Here is a 19,218-nt window from a genome sequence, read left to right as displayed (position 1 = left end):
CTGACGTTTCGGCTTCTTCGCCGTCTTCAGAGGCATAAATAGAAGATGACTAGAGCAATGTTACGTTCATCCCGTAAATAGTCTTACGCGTTGCTCCACCGGAAGTTACGCGGCTGGTAGCACACCACTTGTGTGCTACCAGCCGCGCAACTTCCGGTGAAGCAACGCGTGAGACTATTTTCAATGTAGTTGGGTTTCTATTTTCACCACCCTGAACGATTATCGAAACACTGACCCAGGGTAGTGTAGCACTCGACGGGATAAACGTGGCATTGCTCCAGTCATCCTCTATTTAATCCTCTGAAGGCGGCGAAAAAGCCGAAACGTCAGACAAATAAAGGTTCCATCTATAAACCTCGCAGGCACACTATCAGAAAACATGGACCACCAATTGAATTTGTAGACGAGTTCTGTTGCATGCTGAAGAACGATAACAAGTACGATGGATATTCAGCAAAGGTGCGCTAAAGTAGGTTCTGTATCAAACTCCTTAATAAAATGTCTGTGGTCGACGCTCTTCCCCAACGAAGTCAAACTGCGAGCCTATCTATCTGTAATTCGTCCTATCATGATGTACGGATCAGAGACTTAGGCGAGATCGTCTACGGTGATGGAGAGGAATGATTGCACGGAAAGGAAGCTGCTTAGACGGCTGCTTGGCTACTTCCAGCCAATGTTTTTCCGTAACGAGGAGTTTGTTCAGAAGTGGATAAGGTGTAACGGCGGATGACGGGGTGCGGGACAAGAGGTACCCGTGAAAACCGGCTGACCGCTCCTGTCCTCCCTTCAGCACTGCGCTCCTCCGCGTAATTACGGCTGCCGCTCCACCAACTAGCTATCCTCCACGACCACCTGAGATCACCTACACTCCGCCTCCCCATTGCTCTCTGATCAACGCCGCGCGCGACGTTCGCGCCGCGACTAAGCGGGGGATAGTGCGAATTTTGAACGGAAGGAGAAAAAACGAATTGTAGCAGCGAGTTCGGATGTACGGATATAGTAAACTAAGCGCATATTATTGGGAATAAAAGGGAAGTAGATCCTTCTATCCAATGTAACTTTACATAAGTAGAAATTATTCGAAAAGATGCTCCAGGGAAAAGAATAACATGCATATATTTTCACGCATCTCATAATTTAACACAATCCATACCCTAAGTCTTCAATATAAACTAGCAGTGCATAAGTATGTGTTTGTCACGATGCCATTCAACGAATTCGTGTTCAACTTTCAAATGCAGCAGCTATAATAACAGCAACTTTATGCGCTTATTACTTTGTATACATTTTTTAAACTCCTTTCCGCATTTTAGCTCTTCAAAATTTTACTTAGATATAATGTTTATATAGAGCGCATGTCAAATATTTCAATACTTGCTAAGTTTTACGTTTTACGTTTTATACAGTTTTATATAATAGAACTTTGTGTGGTTCTTCAAACTTCTTACAACAGCGTTTTATCGCTTTTATCATACCTTTAGGTACAGTGTATGTCTGCGAGGCATTATTCGCGCCTCATTAATCGTTGGATGCCGGTTTTACCCAGCTAGATAAGCAAAAAGAAATCCTTAGAAAGCGAAAAAAAGTAAAGAAGATAGCAAAACGCCGATCAGTGGGACATTTTTTAAAACATCTCTTGCATTCCCAGAGATGGATGAGTGTTTTCCACCTAACAAGTCGAAACAGGATAATTTCATTTTCACTCGCATTTCTAAATGGCATATCACTTATACAAACCTATTTCATTCCTTCCTTCTTTTATATTAACTTACAATCACACTTTACGTAGACCTTCGAACAACATCTGACACCAGGTACTTTCCTTTCTGTTCGGTTTTAAAAGCGCATCATAAGAGCTGTGAGCGCGGCGAAAAAAATCGTCGTAAGAGCGGTAGACGCGGCGAAATGGGAGGGGAGGGTGGCGTGGGCGGGGCATCTTGAAGACGTAGCACAAGAGGAGCAATCAGGCTACTGTAGCGATTATGACGGTATCAGGAGACGCGCGGTGCAGTTAACGTCGCTCATTAGCCTCCTGGATACGCGGCGGCACATCATACGGGTACCTCTTGACCGTTCCCCCGGATGACGCGTGTAAGGTTTAAACATCTAACACCGCCATCGAAAATGGCTAAAGAAAACCGTCTTTACTTTCTTGCTCACATTATTAGGAGATCACTGAATCGCCTTCACCCAAGCTGCTTTAAGATGCTTCCAGACCCAAACTGGTGAAGGCCACCCGGACGTAAAACAAAGTTCTGGACGGAAGTGGTGAAGGAAGACCTGAAGGATCATAGGGTCGACAGGCAGTTAAGGCCAGACGTATAATAGAGAATATAGTAGGTAGAGAATATGGAACTGCAAAGGATGGATAGATTGCGTGCAAGCTTCAGCTGAAGATCAAACAGGTGGGGTCAAATATGTTCAAGGACGACTCGGCTTGGCGTAGATGGAAGACCATAGGCCATAGCATCCGCATGCCGTTTAGGTCATGTCAAATTGATAGACACTCATTTTTGTTCTAAATAATCATGATGTATAATAACGGGCTTATTCTGTTACGTATATATATATATATATATATATATATATATATATATATATATATATATATATATATAAGTGTGTGTGTGTGTGTGTGTGTGTGTGTGTGTGTGTGTGTGTGTGTGTGTGTGTGTGTGTGTGTGTGTGTGTGTGTGTGTGTGTGTGTGTGTGTGTGTGTGTGTGTGTGTGTGTGTGTGTCCCAGTCATTAAATTCGGGAGGAGGGTGCCGGCGTCGGATTGGTGCGCCGGCGCCAAATAGCTATAATAGGGGGTGCGACGGGTCCACCGGCATCGGATTGGTGGGATGGGCAACAAAGCTATAAAATGGAGTCCAAAGGGTCGGATTCCTGCAGAGACGCCAAAGGGCCATAAAATGAATTGCGAAGGGTCCCGCGATGTCGTATTGCTGCGCCGGCGCCAGATAACTATAAAGTGTGGTGCGACGGGTCCCGCTGCACCGGATTGGCGCTAGGTAATATGAAGGGGGGTACGACGGGTCCACTTGGCGTCGCATTCCTGCACCGACGCCAAAAGGCCATAAAATGGGTTGCGATGGAGATAAACACAAAATGGGGTGGGACGGCTCCCGCAACGTCGAAATGGTGCGCAATAACTTCGTGTTCATGATGCAAAAGATAGATGCTTGCAGACGTTTCATAGCCGTGGCCACTGGGCGCTTTGCTTTTCACCTTTATGACTCCTCCGCGTGTCTTTCTCCTTCTTCGTTCGCCTCAAGTTGGTAGCATGCCGTTCTCAGAAAGTGGCTACACGCATGCAAACGCCTGCTTAAGTAGTAGCAAGATATTTATGTGATCTGACATGGAACGTTATCTTTTTCATTGGGATGATGTCTTTCACGTCATTTTATAAAAACATCATTCCTTGTTAACTGTTTGGGGAAAACAGGAGGAACACCCATATTTCGAGCGATACTTTTAAATTTTGTCTATAATATATTGGTAAGCAGTGTTCGAAGCTGAAGTTCGAATGTTCTCCAAATGTAGAACTGACGCGTTTAGAAGGAAGACTATGAAATATTTCGCTTTTAGTTATAATATAAAGAAGGAAGAAAGATTGTTGGAGAAACACAAGTCCAATTTCATATAACTAATAACACTAATATTAATTTTCGTTGATTAGTGAAGGCGAGCGAAGTACAAACAACACAGAAAGTCTGAAGTCCGGCTTTAGCCGAACGTTCAGACTGGTAACAAATAAAATAGAATAGTACATATGTTAGGGCGGGTGTGGCGCACTGGGTTAGAGGTCCGTTGTAGCCGCACGGTCGAGGTTGCGAAACCGCCCTAGTGCAAACCCAATCCTTCATCTCTCCGGGATCGATAAATTGGTACCAGACTTGTCTGGGAGGACAAAAACAGTGACTTGACCTTTGGCTGGCCCCCTCAAGTCATTGTATAGGCCAACACGCGTTCCAAAAATTCATCGATTACGAATTCAAGTAAAACGCGTAGGCGCATCCCAAGTGGATTGATACGCCAGTGACTTTATCCTTTTTTTGGCATATCTGACAGTAGTACAGTAATAGTGAATGTTAACTGGCGACTAAATTAATAATGAAATTGAACGTAACAGATAGTTGATTGTTATCAGTGCTCCGGAAATCTTTGACAATAGCGCATCATGTAGAAGCTCACACGACAATGAATTTGTGAAGCAAATTCTTGATCATCTTGATATAGCATGTAGACCGATCACTGTGTATAGAATGGGTCAAATTAATTCAAATCTATGCTATGTTGATAAAAGTCACGATGCCCACATCATATTTAAAAAAAGAAGTGTTGCAACGCGCGAAAAAGCTGAATACATTTCCGGTACGTAGAGTTTACATCCGCCCTTGTAAACAAATAATATGGATAGCAACAAAAACGAGTGTTTATCAAATATCTGCAAAAAAGCGGTGGTTCACCAGTCCATCTAGCCAGTTTGTTTGTCTTTTGTAGTTATTGTGTAGCGTGCTTAGAACGATATCAGGGCTTGGCAAGGAAAGAAAAGAAAGAAAAGAACGGTCAGTGAAGACATCTAAGAAAGTGAGTACGAAAAGAGCTGCTCTCGAATACCTACTCTCACATCTTTACCATGTGTGACACTAGCTGCTGAACGCAAACGTTTTGAATCATTTTAATGTCTGCGAAAGGCATTGAGTATCTTGTCTTTATCTTGATAATCATTCCTTATTCAATGTGGCAATTGAAGTTGTTGTTTTCTGTGAGAAGCAAAAATTTTGCTGAAAGATTTATGCACTCTTGGGAAAAAAAAAACTAGTGCTGCTCTTTACATATCGTATAGATCATATTGTCCAAAACGGAAGTGTCGAAGCTCTGAAAAAAACTGCTTCACTATCATTCAATTTTGGGGGAAGCAAGTGGTTTTTTCCACAGGAAAATTGTTATGGTTGATGCCATCAATCGTAAAAGACCAGCAAGGTTTTGATTATGCCAAGCGCAAAAAAAATCTAAACGTGAAAAACCTCATTCTCTATGAACGTTAGAATATCTTTTTACACTCTTATGAGTAATCAAATTCGCTTTTCAAAATTTCCACTGTCAGCCCTGTGGAAATATTGCCTCCTGGGCAATGTAGTTCTTCTTCGATCATAATTGTGAAGTTCTCTCAGCGAGGATTACCCCCAGCATCACTCTCATGACATTCAGTTATCCAAAAATGAACTTGTTTACGCAGCGGAAGATGCATGAAATTGCTTTTGATCGAGTCGTGCGTACAGAGAAATACGTTGCAGCCTTCACCATAATCCTCGTGTGTGAATTGACACGATAATTTACAATAACGGAAAACATGATTTTCTCTTCAAAAGCACTTCTTTTCGATGGCCAAAAGTCACAGATGAAGAAATTAATTCCGGACGGTTTTGTTCGCGGTTTCTAGAATCTGCCGAGTCAGGTAGATTTCAGAATTTTAGGCTATTCGGAATGCGTTGCCGGAGATCATAAATGAAATGGTGAAGAAGTTCGGTGGAAGCAAAGTTGTACAGTAAGAATTGTTAACGCTCACCGTGAAACTTGCTACAGGCACTATATTTTCCGGACTTTTTGCAATATGATTCACTCTTGCAATAGCAGCATCAGATCCTTTGTATAGAGTTCCAACGAGTGCAAATATCACTCTAATTTTGCGTTTGTATATCTGAAAAAAGTTATTGTCTTCACGCATATTTGCAGGAATCTTAACTGCGACATTGATGGAAAACAAAAAGAAAATTCCTTTAATCATTGTGAAAATTTGCAGTTTTACAAAAGATGAAAGATACATATTTGTGCGCCGATTTCTGTAAATGTGTCTGATTACGAACAACAATCATTTTTAGGTGAAACACTAATGACACACAGAGAAATTCGTTTTTGAATTGCGTTATTTAGGATGATAAGGCGTGCAGGTCTGTAAGAGAAGCTACGAACACGAAGAGGGAGCTAATTCGTAACCGCAAGTATAATAGGTTTTGTGAACCACTTAATACGTCGTCTGCTATCGAAAGTAAGTAAGATGACGGTATCTGAGACAATGTCATAATAATAACTCTTTCACTGTAGTAATAACATCAGAATAGTGGCATGAATTTGCCGCAATAAAATTTGGTTTTTTTATTTTCAAATATTGTAGAGTGGCTTAAGATTGACGTTGTTTCCTGCAAATCAAAACTATTTGAAAATGCTCGGTGGCAAATGTTCGTCATTTACAGATATCCAGTTTCGCCATACAACACCGCAAGCATTTTTAGTAGTTTATTCTTGCAGGAACACTTTTGCGAAATGCAAATGACATGCAATTTCGTGAAGAACTAAACGGAATCCTGCTAGTTTTGGGTTTGATATTTCCCACAGTGATATTATTAAAAAGGATATTGCCTGTGCAAAAAATGAAGTAGTCGATTGTACTAGAAGAGATAACTTGCGCAACTCCGGCATTCGTATTCAGTAGATAACTGTTATTGGAATGAAGACAAATGTAAACACAAAGCCACTTCCCAGCACCACTAGTAATAATACTAGTGAACGTTATTCAAAGTCTTTAGTATAAAATAAAGGACAAAGCTTGGCAGAGCCGTATAAATCCGTTAGGGATGCGTTTTATTGCAATTCAATCATTGAAGTTTTGCAACACGTGTTGGCCTATAAAATGACTTGTGGAGGGCAGCCGATGATCAAGTCAGTATTTTTATCCTGCTAGACATGTTTTGGTACTAAATTTGACTCTGCAAATTTAATTTTATTTTATTATTATTTTAATTTAATTTAATTAAACTCTGCAAGAATAGAAAGGCGGGTGTCGGACAAGACATGAGAATTGGCACAGCCTCGGTACCTGATTTTACATCACTGTTTTTCTGGATAATGGCCATCTGCTTCTCTGTGAAAGGGGAGGGGTATAGCGCAGTCGGAAGGAGGTGCGTTGTGACTGCACTCGCTGTCGATGTTTCGAAACCGCTCAAGTGCCAACCAATCCTTTCAGTCTTAAAGGCATCACCCCCGGGTTTCACCCGGGTAATTCCGGTACGGGGTCATAGATTGTGGGATGAGATCTGTTCATCTCTCCCTGTATCCGTGTAAACGAACGACCTCGGAACTGTTTCTTACGACGGGTTATGTTGCAGTGCGCAACCATTGTGCTCTCCCCGCCTGCGATTAGTCGAAAACCCATTCGGACGATTCGCAGGCGGGGTGGGACGCATGAGTAAATGCAATGGTTGCGCATTGCAACAGAAGCCATGGTAAGAAACAGCGCTTCGGGTTCGTCCGTTTACACTGATACAGGAAGAGCTGAACGGAATCACCCTCTTCCTCACAATCTACGACCCCGTGTAGGCATTACTTGTCTGCAACCACCTCAGATTCGCGGGGTGATGCCTTTAAACATACCTCCGGATCAAAGAGATCATTGATGTCAATCAATCCCTATGGGGATGCCCCTACATGCTTGACTTCAATTCAAAATGGTTTGAGGTTTATGGAGAGCCTCACAATGACTTGCGAGAGCGACCCGATGTGTCAATTCAGCCTTTTTATCCTCGCAGACAACTCTGATGCTAATTTCTCGACTCAGGGTTAATGGAAGGTTTGGTTTGTTCTTAGGGCGATTCCGAACCATCGGCAATGCGGTAATGCGGTCATGTGGCAGAGCGGTAGCGGAACCTCCTATCTACTACACTCATTTTGTGAGCATCTCTTTTTGTGCGCGCATTTTTAGTTCGAACCAAGAGGTATTCTGTACCACTGACTAAAATAAGTCGTGATTCTTCAGAACGAAAACACTTACTCCTATTGTACTCTAAAATTCGTCAGTATAAATCTTTATTATACATTATAGTAGTTGAAGTCACAGCCGGGAGTGTTGACGTGTTATGTATGTTATGTCGTGTAACGTGTTATGTCCCTCATAGCCGCTATAGGTTTTAGGTCTCTACATGATAACGTTGTCTGCTGTCTATGATTTCAGGCTGCTTGGACGACATTCAAGTTTTCTCGACAATTTCAGATGCCAAAATTTGTTGAGAGCTTTGTTCCTGCACTGGATCAGAGATCGTGCGCAAAGTAAAAAAGAAAGCGGACAGAGGAGATTGAAAAAGTACTCTCTTTCGGACAGTTAAGTTGTAAGATTGTTAGAAATACAATTCTTCATTTCTTGAAGATCCTAAAACAAAAAGGGATGAGCTTAAAATTGCCTAGAAGTTTCTTAACGTATTTCTGAAGCACTTATTTGGATATGTCTAGTCGTCGCATTCCGGCGTACTATTACGCAAGATTTGGATTCTAGCGCACCGCCTACTCATTTCTCCTTCTATTTGACGAAAAGTCTATTGGTAAAATCACATGCTTCTCACTAGCTTCTGAAACCGAAAAGAAAGTATGCCATTTACAGGTTTTGACGATCACGATTTTGACGAGTTGCGGGGCCTACAGCGAAGGCGTAAAGTTCGTTTAGTAGACTGTAGAACTCAGTGTAGTTCCGCTCATCTTTGCTTAATTGTCGCAAGAAACGGCCGGGGAACCGCTTCATTTCTTGAGAAGTGCGATAGAACGAAACCAATGAATAGGTGAGAAAACATCATTGACCTTTGGTCACTCACACTTGGATGCAGCGCGTGCACAAGGGTGGTGCGTTGCAACTGAAATTGTCGTAGAAACGGCGTCTTCTATGCCCTTTTTATGGCCACAAGGGAATTATGAGCGGAACCTTTCAATTGCCTTTAAAAAAACTTCAAAACTAAAAAATTATAACCTTGACGAATCACGCGCAATGTCGCTCATCTGGCTGTTCCTCCGAGCACCTTGTCTGGCGCAGCGCTACCGCTACGAATGGTTCTGCAGCAATCGCTTTCGAGCAATGCACGCCTACTCAACCGCTTGGTTATGTGTCCTCCCGCTGGCACCTCAAGGGAGCTATGAGACTTGACTATGAGACTGACTCCCACTATGGGTTTCTCGATCGCACTGTACCAGTGCCTTGAAGATTCCTCTTAAGTCGAACGAGGTGTAAGATTACTCACACTCGAACGACGGCTCTTCTCCAAGAGGTATCGCAGTGGACTAGACAAACAGACAAACTGACCCCGGACTGTGAGCGAGCTCCTTATATGGAATGACTTCTCGTCTGGTATCACGTGGCTACCGCTAACGCGACTGTCGCGCACATGACTTAAACAAAAACATTATGAAACGACTACCTACAGTAACAGCCTGCAACAAATACATAACATTCTACATACATCACTACACTGCACTGACAGACTAAGATCATGAAACACCTCGCAACTATCAGATCCAATCTTATAATTGCGTACGATCCTTACGCTTATGTCAAAACTTCTGAGTGAATTTGATTCAAGAAATATTCTTTCAGTTTCTATTCCCACTCTTTCGATTCCGCTAATGTTTCTCTTGCATGGAAGTCATCCGAGATATCGAGAATTGTGTTTGCAGAGGGTTTGGTATTTGACTCTTCGTCCTACTTTTGTAGGCTATGAGAAAGCCCTTGACAATTATAAAAAAAAGCATGCAATGTAAATGCAAAGAACTTACATAAAACACACAAGGTGGCTCGATAACGTTTTCCAAAGTTTAAATTTAGTACTCACTCTGGATTGAGTAAATTCAGCTCCGATTTAAGGATAATGCCCTCCTCGTTTTCACGCTACGACGGACTGTACCGGAAACTAAAGACCCAACTTAGACTGACCACGTTCTAAGAAAAAATTATGATAGATGGACTAAAAGAACGTTAGAGTGCGACCGAAGAGATGCAGAACATTTCCGATGATGCGAACAGATCGCCCACAAATGGTGGCTAATGTGGTTGCACAATACAAAACCAACTGAGACATTAGGACTTAAGATATAACTGAAAATGTGGCTAGTTCTCTTCAAAGAAACCACCTGTCGGTTGTGAGAAAAAGCAGTGATAGTGCGGTAGATCAACGGTGATTTGCCATTTCAGTGAGTACTAGTAGGGCTGCTTTGCAGCTTTAAAAACTGAGGACACTTTACCTTCAACAGTACGATGCTCTTAGCACAAGCTGTTGCATTTAGAATGACATTTCAGGGACTATGTAGAGAACGATAAACGACTGTTGTAGCAAGTTACTGTCACAGCTAGATGTTTTCATGTTAGAAACAATAGCCAACCCTTCAACATTAGATTCTATCCATTATTCTCCATCTGAAAGTAGATTGGAAGTATAACAGCGTAAACGTGATTGGCCTTCTACAAGTCGACAAATCGGGTTCAACAGCAGTATTTGAGGCATTATTTTACAAAGGAGGCAATTTTTATAAATTTATAGGACTGACAAAATGAAACCTCTGAGGTGGATTTCACGACGCTCACAGCAGTAAATCGGATGAATTTCCATAATTGCCCGTAATTTCCACTTTCTTACAGACGTAACAAAAACTGCCCCACTGAGCTTCTACTTCTCTTGATTTCCCTGATTTCTGGCTTTGCACGTGTAAAAAGGACTACGAGTTCTCCTATGTTACAAAAAAATTTAGGATTTCGTTGGACCCCATGATTCTACACATCTTATTTCCATCTTTCTTGGATGAAACTTGGACCTTCCAGAGTTGCTTTCTTTGACTTTATTATTAACTTTTATCACACAAAATTCTCGTCACTTCTTTCTACACAAAATTTCAAAAAACAGACTGATAGGAAAACTTGACTTTAAGCAAAAAAAAAAGGAAAATGATTTAAAGAATAAAAGGGAACATAATAAAAGATAGAAAAATAGATAATAGATAATAAAATAGAAAATCGACACAATTTAAACGGTAATTGGAAACTATTTCTTGTAATAAGCTCTGGCTTCTGTAAGAGATTTCACTGTTGCATACCTCGTCTGCTTCTTTCTCTTGACTATGTGCTATCAGATTTCGCTTCGCCTCGGGAGGGCATTTGTCGAATGGGTCGTCATAAGGGCAAAAGTCTGCATCTCCATCGGAAATCAATACTATGATTCGTTCTTTGGTTTCTTCATTCTGAACACTTCTTTTTCAAGTAAAAAGAAGACGCTTTGAAATAGAAAGATAAAGCTTTGCAGTAAAAGCTAAAGGCATCACCTCACGAATCTGGGGTGGTACGGATTTCAGGTGGGCAATACCTTTGCGGGGTCGTAGATGATGGGCAGGAAGGTGATTCCGTCCATTTCTTCCTAACTCCCGTTAAAAAAATTCGGCCCGGAAGATGAGGTTCGTGCACAAGGCTGGTGCGCTCCAATCGAACTCGTAGAAGTTAGCGTCCCGGAACGCTCGAAGCAGTATCCTCCAGGCCATTTTTTACGACGATTAGGAAGAAATCAACGGAATCACCCTCCTTCCTATCATCCACGACTCCGTGTAGGCATTGACCACCTGAAATCCGTACCACCCCAGAGTCATAGGGTGATGCCATTAAATTAGAAATATGTTGTTACTTCTAGGATTGAGAATTCAGAAGTAGAAGAGCGGTTGATTGTTTTTTTTAGTTTTAGCATTTTTTTTAAACTAGTTCTTTTATTGTATTGTTTGAGTTGTGACCAAGACTGCAACTGATGTTTATTAACAGCTTACGTTTTGACACCATCGGCTTTATCAGAACCTGAAAGCCCAAATCCATAACCGACTTATCCTTTCTAAAGACATGTCACTCTACAGTAGATATTCACGTAGAAGTATCCCAGAGGAAAGACCCATATAGCAGCTGCTTACAGCACATCCTTCGGGCAGACACCTGTGGTTACGTGCAAAACGCCACAGTTTCGGGCACACAGTAATGCCTTCAAGGAAAAACGAGACGGTAAGAGAAGACCAATCAGAATTCAGGTGGGAATGAATTAAAAAAAAAACAGCGCAGAATGAAATTTATAAAGTGAATGAAATGAATGAGTAACAATGGACGAAAGGTCCATTGTCAGAACCGACATGTTCTGCTAGTGAATTCTATAGATTCTCTCATGTACATTTTTCACAATATCCACGTACTGAAACTAAACAGATTTTCCTGAAACGTATTTCGACAATTTTTGTAAGTAATTATTCATATTTCAATTTGTAGGCAAAGAGTCAAGCATATAGTCGGGGAAAAAATCCTCTCGAAAACGACCTCCCATAAAAGACCTTCTTGAAGACGACCCTCCCATCTCTTCTCCATCTCAATCTTTCTAATATATTCGCTCATACAACAATCAAAAATTAAAGGTAATAAGTAAAATTGAAGAAACAGATTGGATGCTTAATAAAGAAATCGTAATAATATAATATAACAAAGATCAATAAATAGTGCTTTAGTAATAATTAATATATAGTCTATCACGCTGTATAATAACGCGCTTAGTCCGTGTGTGTGTGTTTTGTGAAATTCGAAAAGTGGGGTGCGACGGGTCCAACGGCGTCGGATTGGTGCGCCTGCGCCAGATAGCTACAAAATGGTTTGAAACGGGTGCACCGGTGTCGGTTTGGTGCGTAGTAACTTCGTGTGGGTGACGCGTTTCATAGACCACTGGGCGCTTCGCTTTTCACCTTTATGACTCCTCCGCGTGTCTACTTCCTTCTTCGTTCGCCTTAAGTTGGTTGCATGCCGTTCTCAGAAAGTAGAAATGCGCGTGCAAACGGCTCTTTAAATAGTAGCAAGATGTTTATGTGATCTGACGTGGAACGTTATCTTCATCAGTAGGATGATGTCTTTTACGTCATTTTATGCCAAAACATCATTCTTTGATAACTGTTGGGGAAAACAGGAGGAAAACCCATATTTCGAGTGATAGTTTTAAATTTTGTGTGTAATATATTGATAAGGAGTGTTTGAAGCTGAAGTTCGAGTGTTTTGCAAATGTAGAACTGACGCTTTTAGAAAGAATACTATGAAATTAGTTACAATATTAGTTACAATATAAAAAAAGAAGAAAGATTGTTGGAGATACACGGGTCCAATTTCATAGAAAACTGCACTAATACTAATTTTCGTTTATCAGTGAAGCGAGCGAAGCAAACACCACAGAAAGTCTGAAGCCCGGCTTTAGCTGGACGTTCAGATGCAAAGTCCCATTTACTTCTGGCGCCGACGAACCAACCCGACACCGGTGGACCCGTCACACTCTATTGTATGGCAGACTTCAAGCTTTTTTCTTCATGTTCGCTTCGCTCGCCTTCACCGATCAATAAGGAATAACACAAGCGACATTTTTTGTTAAATTAGAATAGTTTTTTTTTTAACGTTCTACGTCAGATAGCGTGAATTCTTGGCTACTATGTGTTACATCTAAGCAACGGTTCGCACGTGTGTTTCCTCTTTTTGAAGAAAGGATGTTAGCAGCATCACGGAGACACGCTGGAAAATAGATATGCGAAGGAACCATAGAAACCTATTCTGCCGCGTTGGGGCTCCCGCGCACCAGTCCGAGACGCAGTGGAACCTCTCCCCACTCTATAGATTTCTGGCACCGGCGCACCATTCCGACCAATTGGGACCCATCTCTCCCTATTTTACAGCTCTTGGGCTCCGGGGCACGAATTCGACGCCATAGGAACCGTCTCACTAAATTTTACCACGTTGGGGCTCCGCTCTCTTGTTGGAATTTCTTGACTGAGATACACACATACACAGACGCACACGTGTGACAGAATAAGCTCGACTAACATATAACAGAAAGAAACTTGCCTTGTCAAGGCCAACATACATGAACGCATAACTCTGAGCAGTGGTCTAGTGGTAGAGTTTTCGCCTGTCAGTTGCATGGAAATGACACACACACACACACACACACACACACACACACACACACACACACACACACACACACACACACACACACACACACACACACACACACACACACACACACACACACACACACACACACACACACACACACACACACACACACACACACACACACACACACACAACACACACACACACACACACACACACACACACACACACACACACACACACACACACACACACACACACACACACACACACACACACACACACACACACACACACACACACACACACACACACACACACACACACACACACACACACACACACACACACACACACACACACACACACACACACACACACACACACACACACACACACACACACACACACACACACACACACACACACACACACACACACACACACACACACACACACACACACACACACACACACACACACACACACACACACACACACACACACACACACACACACACACACACACACACACACACACACACACACACACACACACACACACACACACACACACACACACACACACACACACACACACCAGTCTGAGCGTCCGGCTAAAGACTTCAGACTTTCTGTGTTGTTTGTTCTTCGCTCGCCTTCACTAATCAAATTAATATTAGTGCTATTAGTTATATGAAATTGGACTTGTGTTTCTCCAACAATCTTTCTTCCTTCTTTATATTATAACTAAAAGCGAAATATTTCATAGTCTTCCTTCTAAACGCGTCAGTTCTACATTTGGAGAACATTCGAACTTCAGCTTCAAACACTATTTATCAATATATTATGGACAAAATTTAAAAGTATCACGCGAAATATGGGTTTTCCTGTTTTCTACAAACAGATATCAAAGAACGATGTTTTGGCATGAAATGATGTGAAAGACATCATCCTACTGATAAAGATAACGTTCAACGTCAGATCACATAAACATCTTGCTACTATTTAAGCAGCCGTTTGCATGCGTGTTTCCACTTTCTGAGAACTGCATGCTACAAACATGAGGCGAACGAAGAAGGAAATAGGCACGCGGAGGAGTCATAAAGGCTAAAAGCAAAGCGCCCAGTGGCCACGGCTATAAAACGGCTGCAACCATCTATCTTTTGCGTCATGCAAAGGAAGTTATTGCGCATCATTCTGACGCCAGTGGACCCGTCGCATCCCATATTATCGCCATCTGGCGCCGGCGCACCAATCCGACGCCAGTGGACCCGTCGCACCCCTTTCTATAGATATCTGGCGCCGACGCGCCAATCCGACACCGCGGGATCATCATGATCATGACCATGATGAATATGATGATTCTGTGATATCTATTGGGGAGAACAGGAAGAAAATCCATACTTTGATTAATACTTTCAAATTGTTCCTATACTATGTTGGTATCGAAGGAGTGTTTGAAGCTGAAGTTCGCATATTCTCAAAATGTAGAAATGACGCTTTAGAAAGAAATCTACTAAATCTTTTGCCTTTGTTTATAAAAAAAAGAAGATTTTGTTAGAAAAAAGGATTATGATTTCACAGAAAATGTCACTACCATTAATTTTTGATTTATTTTGATTAGTCGATCAAAGTCTGAAGTCCGGCTTTAGCCGGATTTCACACTAAATTAATCAAAATCTGATTGCTGATTGATCAGTCTGATTGCTACCTGCTCGTCGTAGCCCTGCTGTAACCAAACACAATCAGGCGTTCGAGTGTCCGCATTGGAAACGCAAGAGCTATATAAACTGCACTGTTATATGGCAAAAGATTCCCATACATTGCAAAAAGATGCCGTCGTCCAGCAAATCGCCAAAGCCCATAACCTGAAAGGTCAACTCCCTGAGGGGAGCATGGAATCTTTGGCAACAACCATTCGTTTCGTCACGCTGAACTGCCTAACACTGTCGAGTGAACTCAAACAAACCGTCCTGTCTAGGCTTCTGCGATACCTCTTTGTGCCGTCTGCTGCACTGCAGAAAACACGTATGAGAGAGCATCGAAAATTACACTATATACTGCGGCGATGCTGATGAGAAGAATGTAGGTGGCTGCGCGGTAGCTGTGAGGAACGATTGGAACAACCTTGTGGAGGATTTTGGCTCAAGATCGTCTAGATGTGCCTTTGCACGACTGCGGGATCACAAAGGACGTCAACTCTGTAGTGTAAGTGCCCACCTAGGGAAACCGTTCAGGACAACAGTAAGGACGCCTTCTACGATGGAATCAATGTGTTGATGTCTCAAATACGCAACCAGCGTGTTCGCTGTCGGAATCGACGCAAATGCGGAAACTCCGACAACAATTCGATGTGCTAGGAAAATGGTGTTATCACAGAGCGCACGTCGGACAACGGTGATTGTCTGGTTGAATTATGTGAACAGACGGGCCTCATCATCGCTTCCACGTTTGAGAGGAATCCTCTACGCCATCAGCTCACGTGGCAGGGTTCACCCCTTTTAATGCCTGAAGAGCAGCGCAAGTGGAAGATGAAGACTCTTAAATGTCAGCTCGACTACGTTCTGACGAGGAACATCCCTTAATCCAGAGCTGTTTTGGGACGTTGCTTTCGACTCTGACCACCGTCCAGTTCTTCACAGCATTAAGATACGGTTCTACAAGAGAAACCGAGGAGTACCTCCTCAACCGAAAATCGACATTGCAGGTCTGAAAGGCGATGAATGCAGAACAAATTTCCGCCAGCGTGTGTTCATTCATGCTGAAGTACGGGCCAGGAAGAAACTTTGCGATGAGGATTCCTTTACAAAGTGCATCTAGGACGCTGCAAAGGAAACCCTTCTGGTTCAAATGCCGCGGAAGAAGTTTGCACCTGCGGAGACAAGATGTACAACTCTGTATGTGTCATGTAAGCACTGGCGATTTCAACCAGGAAGAGAAGGGAGTTGCGTCGTCAACTGCAACAATATCGCGATAACGAGTGGACGTCGAGAGCGAAGGAGTTTGAAAAGGTGTGGGAGAACAAGAACTCCCGGAAAGCCTATGCTCTATCAAATCAGTATAGCGGCAAGATGAAAAGATGTTCTCCAGTCCTCAACACTGCCAATGGAAAGGCTGTCGATGAAGCAACCCTTCCATTTTGGAGGGGTCACTTCAAGGCCCTGCTGAACCGGCAACCGCCCGCAGCTCCTGAACGCGAGTACGTTCATAGGCCGATATATGCGGTTAACGAGAAACTGTTGGAGACGACGAGATTGGCGCAGAAATGCTGAGATACGTTCCTCCGTCTGGGACTCGTGAAATGACAAAGATCATCCGTTCAATATGAATAGATGAAAGGGGACCTGATTCGAGGAGACACGCTATCATAATTTCCCTCCACAAGAAGTTATCTGTCACGGACCCTAGAAATTATCGAGGAATCTCTTTGTTGCGTGTTATGTACAAGGTTTTGGAGCGGACTATCCTGGACGACTCACTAAACATCGCGACGAGCAAGCTGGCTTTCGTTCTGCCTGATCTACGATTGATCACGTGTTCATTGTTAGGAGAGTGATCGAAATCTGGCAGCGGTACTCGAAGCCAATGCAACTCGCCTTTCTGGACTTTAAAGCCGCTTTCGACTCTCCTCATCGAGGCCGCTTTCTCCAGGATGGGGTACCAGGAAAGTTCGTTTGCTTGCTTGATGACATGAATCAACGAACAAGTGCTGCAGTTCGAATACCAGCCAGATATACAACACCACACGAGGTGATGGTGTGGTAACTGGAGAAAGACAATGGGCAGTGCCATGAATCTTCTTGTTCAACTTCGCCATCGATGACGTTATACGAATAGCTGTCGATCAGGGTCCCGTCGACATCGCCTTAGCACTATTAGGGTGCCTCTTGACTGATCCCGACGATGCTGTTATATTCGCGGAAAACACCACGAAGATCCAACATGGTCTCAAACTTGTATCGAAATTGGCTGCAAATTATGAACTACGTCTATGCCCTGATTAATCTAAGCAGATGTGGATCTCTTCGAGACCTCGAACAGGAATCAGGGTGGACGGACAACCAGTTGAACTCGTCGATGAGTTCTGTTACCTGGTCTGTATGCTGAAGAGATATCTATGAGACGGTATCTACGAGAAAGATATTCAGCAAGAATGTGTCAATGTGTCAATGTCTGAGGCCATTTCCGCATTCAACTCTTGAACGAAATGCCTGTGGTCGACCCCAATCACCAACGAAATCAAGTTGCGAGTCTACTTGTCAGCACTTCGCCCTGTCACCATGTACTGATCGGAGACTTGGGCAGCACCACAGTGATGGAGAGGCTTGTTTGCACGGAAAGGAAGTTGCTTAGACGGCTGCTTGGCTACTTTTGGCCTTGAGTATTCCACAATTAAGAGCTTTACGCGGAATTCGATGTGGTGTACCGGCGAATGACACGTGGAAGATATCAACATCTTGCACCTCCATCGAAAGTGGCTACAGAAAATCGTCTTCGCTTCTTTGATCACTTATTAAGTAGACCAGCAGATCCCCTTGTTTAACGAGTTTTGAGGAGTTTGTCGGATTCAAGCTGGAAGAAGCCAACCTGCCGAAAATGGAGGATCTGGACTGAAAGAGGAACTGAAGACACTCAGCGTGGATAGTTCAGGCGAGACGTAAGGTTTCGCAGGATATGGAATAGCGACGAATGGTTTGATTCCCTGCAAGCTCTCGCAGAAGATCGAGAAGATTGGGCAGAGCTATGATCAAAGACTGCACACTTAGGTAAAGATGCGGGTGATCGCGTCAGGCAATGACATCGGCCCGCCGATTAAGTCAAGTAGGTCAGTAAGTCATAGACGCCATAGGTAGCACACTGCATGGATTAGAAGTATATCAGTGCATATGTGTACATATAAGATGTATGAATGGTGAAAGTTCTCAGCGTGTGTTCGACTATCCTTATCCTTTGATATCTATCCTTCTCTTTTGACACTGATTACTGATTACCGTCCAAGAGTTCGATCAACTACAGAATCTTGATCTTTGCAAGACGAAAAAAATAACTGTCAAGGTCACAGGACATATCCTAAGATGTCTTTTTTCTTACCATTAGGTGAAGCTTGTTCTTATTATGATGTATTGAGCTTCTTTGCTAAATCTCTCGTGGTTTCACGAAGGCTATTAAAGAATATAAAAAAGTACTTCAAGACTCTTGCGCGCAAGATAAAGTGCCGGTCCAATGGAAGTCCATTTGTTTCCCCATTCTTTGGTCTCAAGGAAGTTCCTGAAAATCATTAAGAAGTGACTAATATGGCATAGCCTAAACACTAGAATACAGGACGTCAGCCAAGTCCAATATCCATATAAATTGGATGAAGTGGATAAAGTGTCAATCCGCTTGGAATGCCCCACTCCCACTGCAATTCAAAATCGTTTGAGGTAAAGGGAGGCGTAACAGCCCTGTACAATG

General features: G+C 42.8%; 2 protein-coding genes across 3 annotated transcripts in view; one reads left to right on the top strand and one right to left on the bottom strand.

Annotated features, from left to right (window-relative positions):
- Positions 1-4,823: 4,823 nt before the first annotated feature.
- RB195_011236 (uncharacterized protein) overlaps positions 4,824-19,218 on the bottom strand; it is a gene marked incomplete at both ends in the record, with an annotated part of 58,114 nt that continues 43,719 nt past the window's right edge. For both annotated transcript variants that reach the window (XM_064192573.1, XM_064192572.1), the window contains 4 exons: positions 4,824-4,883; positions 5,575-5,706; positions 10,908-11,051; positions 18,951-19,032. In XM_064192573.1, coding sequence (XP_064050154.1) covers positions 4,824-4,883; positions 5,575-5,706; positions 10,908-11,051; positions 18,951-19,032 — 418 coding nt within the window. The remainder of the gene's footprint in view (positions 4,884-5,574; positions 5,707-10,907; positions 11,052-18,950; positions 19,033-19,218) is intronic.
- RB195_011243 (uncharacterized protein) lies at positions 15,660-17,768 on the top strand (the record flags this gene model as incomplete). The annotated part of the gene is made up of 8 exons (XM_064192581.1): positions 15,660-15,792; positions 15,854-15,972; positions 16,125-16,254; positions 16,355-16,530; positions 16,585-16,775; positions 16,829-16,963; positions 17,313-17,514; positions 17,613-17,768. 8 exons carry the CDS (start codon positions 15,660-15,662, stop codon positions 17,766-17,768), a joined length of 1,242 nt encoding a protein of 413 aa, XP_064050164.1.

The sequence above is a fragment of the Necator americanus genome, chromosome III (assembly GCF_031761385.1).
Source record: "Necator americanus strain Aroian chromosome III, whole genome shotgun sequence".
NCBI lineage: Eukaryota > Metazoa > Nematoda > Chromadorea > Rhabditida > Ancylostomatidae > Necator > Necator americanus.
This window is presented reverse-complemented; position numbering and strand designations above follow the sequence as displayed.